The sequence below is a fragment of the Frankliniella occidentalis genome, unplaced genomic scaffold (assembly GCF_000697945.3).
Source record: "Frankliniella occidentalis isolate FOCC.00 unplaced genomic scaffold, Focc_3.1 Scaffold329, whole genome shotgun sequence".
In the NCBI taxonomy this organism is placed as follows: domain Eukaryota; kingdom Metazoa; phylum Arthropoda; class Insecta; order Thysanoptera; family Thripidae; genus Frankliniella; species Frankliniella occidentalis.
Genome location: NW_026267452.1, coordinates 143818 through 151075, shown reverse-complemented (window position 1 = coordinate 151075; position 7258 = coordinate 143818). Strand labels below are relative to the sequence as shown.

The 7258-nt window shown below is 41.1% G+C and overlaps 1 protein-coding gene across 1 annotated transcript; it reads left to right on the top strand.

The window, feature by feature from the left end:
- The first annotated feature begins 1904 nt into the window (after positions 1–1904).
- On the top strand, positions 1905–7252 carry LOC127751068 (uncharacterized). The gene is made up of 9 exons (XM_052274044.1): positions 1905–2008; positions 2157–2256; positions 4967–5129; positions 5270–5376; positions 5475–5567; positions 5648–5869; positions 6063–6335; positions 6529–6661; positions 6742–7252. Exons 3-9 carry the CDS (start codon positions 4994–4996, stop codon positions 6852–6854), a joined length of 1077 nt encoding a protein of 358 aa, XP_052130004.1. The 5' UTR covers positions 1905–2008; positions 2157–2256; positions 4967–4993; the 3' UTR covers positions 6855–7252.
- Positions 7253–7258: the final 6 nt, after the last annotated feature.

The following is a 7258-nucleotide window of genomic DNA, read 5'->3' as shown; positions in this document are numbered from 1 at the left end:
AGCAGGGCAGCAAACAGGGGGTTGTGTGTGGTAAACAAGATTTCTTGCGCTGCAGTCTAGGGATTAGCCGTCACACCCAATGTCTTGGCTGTCACGACACGAATCCAGCCAATTAATTAGTTGCCACAACGAATTCTTGTCTGTGGTAACCAACCCATTTTTGTTCCGTGCGTTACACGGTAAAACCGTGCCCTGGCCCAGATGGAACTCTCTGGACAAGGTCTGGAGGCGAGACCATCCAGGTACCGTCCAATTCGTCTCAAATTGGATGGATTTGGGAGACCCTGAATCGGTCCGATGTACATCCATTAGGTATCCACGTTGTCCTCAACACACTCCAGTCGCTATCCAAGACATCCACACGCCATCCATAGATCTCCAGCAGAGGTCCGAATCGCGTCCAGCATTTTGTCGATGGCATCCAGAGCACGTCCTGGAATCCATAGTATATCCACGGTATCCAAAATGAATCCTCATTATCCAGAGACCATCCACAATATCTGTCCCACATCCAGATAATGATGCATTTCGGTTACATCCACGATCATCCTATGCTGTCCACAATGCAGCCTCTAAATCCCTCTCCTACAGTTGTCCTACTAATGTCCCCCTGAAGTGATGATACGCGATAATTTTTTTTGTGCTTCACTTTACGCCGTTGACTGGGTTCGAACCCGCGACTTTCAGTACCGAAGTCCAATGCGCTGACCCCTACGCCATGAATGTGATGCCAACTACATTTACAAACAATGCGAATATCCAGGAGTTGTCCGGTAGCTGGGACGCGTCCGTCATATCCATGACGCGTCCAGACGTTTAGTTAGCATCCAGGACGCATCCGCAGGTACCTCACGTATCCAGTAATCAACCGGCATGGGTCCGTGGCATCTACAGTGCATCCGCAGCATCCAGCGTGCATCCACCACGCATCTACAGCATCCACCGTGTATCCACAATGTAACCACGGCATTTAACAGTGTATCTTTAGTCTATCCACGGCAACCACAGTGTGTCCAGAGTGTATCCACAGTATATCCACGGCATCCACAGTGTGTCCACGGCATCCACAGTGTATCCACAGTGTATCCACAGTGTGTCCACGGCATCCACAGTGTATCCACAGTGTATCCACGGCATCCACAGTATACCCACAGCATATCCATGGCATCCACAGTGTGTCCACGGCATCCACGGCATCCTCTGTGCATCCCCGAAATCCACCGTGCACCCATAGCATGTACCGTGTATCTAGGCGAGATATCATCTATTTAATCACAGTAAAGCTAGTTAGCAAAGGGTGCATCAGATCCCTATCAACCTTTTCCTCGTTTGAAAGGTCTTTTTTAAACAAAGACAGTCATGATGTGAAAACGGCAAAAATGCACGCTGGTTTGAAGAAATCAGCGGAAAACGTAAGATGCGTTAGTTCGAAAGAACTTGTCAAAAGTAATTTCATACTGTGATCAAATCGATAGAATCTTGCCTAGATACACAGTAAATGCCGCGGATGCACGGTAAACAAAAAACTCTGATTCCGAGGCGTCAAAAAATGGGTGATTTCGATTTTAGAACCCGAAACACGCATTTAAAGTCAGAGAATCGGTTTCGAGCCATCCCCAGCCTCATTTCGAGTCGCGTCTGCCTGTTTCGGGATCGGCGCTTCGAAACTGGCGCGCTCTGCTCCGATTCCGGTGGGCCATATCATAATCGGGCCGGGCCGTCCTGAAACGGGGAGGAGCGTCTCGGTTTTGGAAGTCGCTTCCTCTCTTTTCGGAACGGGAGTATTCTTTTTCATTCCAGGCCCATCCTGGCTGCTTCTTCGCACGGGTGCGTGCTCTAAATGTTATCTGCTATTTTAACCTAAACTCTGTATCCTAAGAAGAAGAAAAAAATCGTTACATGAGTTCGCAGCCATCTTACAAGGCAGTCCCTTGTTTCTTTCCCGCTCGTTCGCGTCGGTAATTTTACTTCGTACGCCATCTTTCGTCGATCTACGGTCGCTCACACGGTTAGTGAGACTTTTCTTTTCGTTCAACGCAATATTTTACTTTGGTTTGCTTGTCGCTGTATCTGTCCTTATTTCGAGTGTTGATGCGCTTGTATTCTGAACTGTTCCTGTCCCATGTGTTAATTTCTTTTTTGTTTGTTGGTTACAGGTGTCTCAGAGGGGCGTTTAGCCTATGTGATGTTGTTGCAGCGCATGCATTCAACTGCAATTGAATAAAACTTGGAGTATTCAAGGATTTTGGATTTTAGGTAAGATGCCTCCCCCGGCTAAACGGCTCCGGTCGTCTGGCCCAGCCCCTCAACCTCAGTTACGTGAGCAGGCATGTAGCTCGGGTGACGAAAATGAGAATGAGGTAGACAATTTTGAAAGTGACTTTAGTGACAACGAAACGGAAGTTTCTTATCAGCCGGCTTCAAGATCTTCAAGTGCTCTAGATGCTCCCTGTTCGAGCCAAACTTCATCTTCAACACTTGCCTCACAATCATCATCATCCTTGAATGTCAACGATGTAGTTGGGAATTTTGTGTTAAGTTTAAATGAAAAGTGTTTTGTTTCTGAGAGTGAAAGACAGGAACTTCTTGATGACGCTAAACTACTTGTTAAAGAATGTATCAAGAAATTCACCGAAAAAGTTGATGGAGCTCTCCAATCCGCAGGAAGTAAAGTGAGAATGGATCAAATTGTCAATGTGGAAAAAACTGCTTCATCAACTTGCTACGATGCGTTTCGAAATCTGGAAACAAAATCTCAACAAAAAAAATTCTTTCAAGAAACTCTTGGGGTGACCGATGTAAAGAGGATTCCTCTGGGAAAAATACTAATTAGAGGCCGTAAAGGTGGAGTAACGAAGACCAAAGTAATTGACCAGGAATTTATATATGTGCCTCTCGAAGAGACAGTTGAGAAAATGATCAACCACCCTGACTACAAAATGTTTGTTGAGAATGCACCAAGTGGCACTTGTAACTCCAGTTATCTGGACTGTTACATGAAAGGAAATCTCTCAAAGGAAAACAAAATATTGAGGGATCATCCTGATGCCCTCAGGTTTATTTTATATTATGACGATGTTGAGGTTTTATCACCGTTGAAGAGCAGGTCTGGGAAGCAAAAGGTCGGAGCTTTCTATTTATTTCTTGATAATATACCATTAAAGTATAGGTCTTGTTTGAAAGTGATATGTTTGCTTGGCCTGGTAAATGCCAACCTGATAAAAGGGAAGTCTTACGGGATGGATGCTGCCCTTTAAGTGATTGGTGATGTTTTGAAAAAAATTGAAAAAGGTGTACAGCTTAAGAGTGGTCAGAAAGTGTATGGCACGTTAATTGCTGTTATTGGTGATAACTTGGGGCAGCATGGCATTGGTGGGTTTAAAGAGGGGTTCACAGCACATAGGTGCTGTAGGATATGCATGGCAAGATTTGATGAAGAAATTAAGAAAATGACCAAAGAAGATAAAAATTTACTTAGAACCAGAGAAGAGTATCAGAATCAAATTAGAAAGATTCAAACAGCAAGAGGAAAAAATGAAAAGGCAAGCACAGAGTATGGTTTGAACAGAGAGCCATGCTTAAACCAACTTCAGTCTTTCCATGTTTTATCAAATTTACCTTTTGACGCAATGCATTGTTTACTGGAGGGGGCTCTAAGTCTGGCAGTGAAAAAAATGCTCAAATACTATCTGTATGACATCAAAGGGGAGAAACCTTTTACTTTGGAATGGCTTAATCAAACAATTGCTAATTATGATTTGGATTACTCTGAAGGAGGGGACAGACCATCTGAACTCAAGGAAGACTACATAAAAGATGACTCCACTGCTCTCCATCAGTCAGCTTGTCAACTGTGGCTACTTGCAACAGTGCTGCCACTTATTGTGAGTCCCCTAATTGATACTGAAAATGACCACTGGAAGAACTATCTTGATATGCTAGAAATTTGTCGCATTGTGTTTACTGTTGAAATTCCCTTGTGGTTGGTGACCTATCTTCGAGACTTAATTGACCAGTATCTTTCAGATTTTATTTCACTTCATGGCCCTCGTCTCATTCCAAAGCAACATTTTATGATTCATTTTCCCAGCCAGATTTTACAATTTGGAAGTCTAATGAACTATATGTGCCTGAGATGTGAGGCCAATCACAAGTACTACAAAAGATTAATTTCTGTATTGACAGCCTACAGAAATATTCCTCTATTCCTGGCTCGTCGTGATCAACTTCATCAGGCTTATCTGTGGAAGAAGTCACTCCGGCATGAATCCAAATGTGGACCTCTCAAGTCAATCAAGCTGAAGTTTTCATACTATGGGAAGCTGATTCAAGCACCCGCTGATGAAGTTACAGAATCCCCTTGGTTGGATCTGAATGGTGTGACATTTAAAAGTGAACACTGCTATATTGTTGTTGGACTGCAAGATTACTTGCCTGTTTTTGCTCTTGTGAAAAACATTATAGTACAACCTGAGGTTGCATTTGTGTGTCAAGATGTGACAACAGTGTGCCGTGATGTTCATGCTAGTTGCTTTATTGTTTCTTTAACCAACAAGATATCGGTTCATAAACCTCAGGATATGCTTGTGCACTCAGTTTTTCATGCCCACAAGTTTAGAAACACTTTTGCGATTGTGTCAAAATCCTGTATCGGAGGGCAGCCATAATATGTCAATATGTTTTTTGTCATTTTAATTTTTAAGCTTAGTGTTTACCTAATGATTGTTAGAAATTGTGACAACCAGCTTAGTTAAGACTTTGTCATTAGTTCTCTAAAAAATACCTTCCCAAAATATTTTCTTGCTACTTTTTTTTTAGTTGATACTTTCATTGTGATTAATTTTACCCTGTTGTACTGACAAGCATTCAAATAGGATCCTAAAATAGTTTATTAAACTTATTATAAGTGTAAAGACTACTAAGATACAAATTTGTATATATTTCTTAATTTTGTTGTGTGCAACAGATGTTATTGGACTGACTCATTGAAATCATGAAGGATCCTAGAAACATAGAGCGAGGGGCGTGCAAAAAAGAAGATTGTGATTGCACAGCTTATTCGTTGGATGAAAAGGCGACGAGTGCTGCATGCAGCTACTGTCAATGTCCACCCACGGCTCATGTTGCAGGTGAGCAGTCCTTGTAAACAATTAACTTTTTTTAAAATGTGATTTGAATTTTTTGGTGAAGGGTTGTAGGAGATTATATCTATACCTCAGTGTTGGTTATTATATGTACTTGTGACACATGTTTGTTTTCTTTTTTTTAGAAAAAGGTCAGATTATTACATCTACTCCCACGACTTCAAATGATATTCTAACTACACCAAACTCATCGCTTACAGAGGCATCAAAGACCATCAACTCTTCCACTTCTGTAAGGTTTTTTGCAGAACTTAACTCTTCTAACTAATTTTGTTGTGTACGGTATGAGGAAGTAACTGATAAAATCTTTTTGACCTTGTTTACATTCAGGCTTCTGAGGCTTCTGATATTGTCACATTATCAGTGCATAATGTGTCTGATCCATTCTTACAGTCTCTTCTGGTACAACAGTCTAGTGACGAGGTTGGTTTTATAACAATATACAAATAATTTATTATTGATTTTTGTGAAAACTTAACAATTTTATGTGTCTACATTTATAGCCAAACACGGATGAGATATTCCTTCCAGTTAAACTTCCTCGCAAGTGTGAAACTGCTTTGGCAAATAGGGATGTGGATCACAGAGTAAAGTCTTCTATTGTCAGAGAGGTTGTGAGCAATCTGATGGGACACGACCAGACCTCCACCAAATGCTTACAGAAAGCGGCCAAAAAGATGGTTAACAAATGGTCACCACTTAAAGATCATAATGACCCTGACAATGTAAGTTTATGTGATGTACTTTACCTGTCCATTAATTAAATTACATGTCTGCTGCACTAGAAAAACAAAAGTGCTTAGTCCTAACTTTAAAAGACTGAGAATTTCTTGACCCTCCCCTGGAAAGGCATGACTTAGCACCTTTGTTTTTCAGTGTGTTTTTTTGGCCATAATAATTTATTGCTAACTTTTGCAGAATGGGCTGTTGACTATGTTGAGAAAAAGGAGGGACAGGTGTAATAAAACTGACAATGTGAGTGCATCAACCTCTTCCAGAGGCAATATCCATCAATTGACTGCTCTTGAAGCAAAAAAAGAAATGTTTGACAAGTGGAGTGCAAATCTCAGAACTGCAGCTGCTCATAAACATTTGATGGAGGTAGCAAGACCACTCCGCAAAGTAGAGGCGAAGAAACTTCCTGGTCTTCAGCTATTGAAATCTTTTCCAGCTCTGGGTATTAATGAAGTTGTACGTACTAGAGCTATCTATTTCTCCACCACCCCCCCCCCCCCCCCCTCCCCTCTTCCTATTTATATCAAACATTTAAATTTCAATCCTTATTTCAATCTCCACTAAACTATCTAAATACTGAGCTACATACCTTGTACTTCAAATGTTTCTCTTATTCAAGACTAATAGAAATGAATTTTTGCATTTACAGCTGCTACAAGAACTGTTAGCAGAATTAGAGACAACAGAAGACGAGGCTAGAGACAAATGGAGACGTACCATGGAACCTCTAAAAAAGTACCACCAAACTGAAAAGAAATTCCCTTTTGTAGAGGGAACTTTGGGTAAGTTCGTAATACTGGCCACACCATGGCACCTTTCACCTATTGTTTCAGCACTAACCACCTCTTTTTTCTTTTGACAGATGAGGAAACTTTGTGGATACTAGAGAGTATTCACCTCTACAATATTTGGTTTAAGGAGGTGAATCGACAAAACACTGATGATTTGACAAAGGAACGTAAGTCCACTTTTTAAAATTGTGCAGTAGGGCCAAAATTGAGTCATTTTTCTATCTATCTCTGACATTAATTGCTTTAGTTCAAATTTTCTTTCACAGAATATCTTGTTAATATCTTATTTACCCACTCCAACTTTGTTCGGTTTCCTAACTCAAATGAGTATGGAGTTAGTGTGACTTACGTCTATTGTCCACCTCCTCTTGGGTTGACAGAGAGACGTAAGTCCTAGACTGCTTTCACAAAGGAACGTAAGTCCATAATATAATTTGGACAGAGAAACGTAAGTCCATTGCTACTTTCACAAAGGAACGTAAGTCCATGATACAAACTGGACAGAGAAACGTAACTCCAGAAAGGTTTCACAAAGGAACGTAAGTCCAAGACTAAAATGGGACAGAACAACGTAAGTCCATTTCCAAT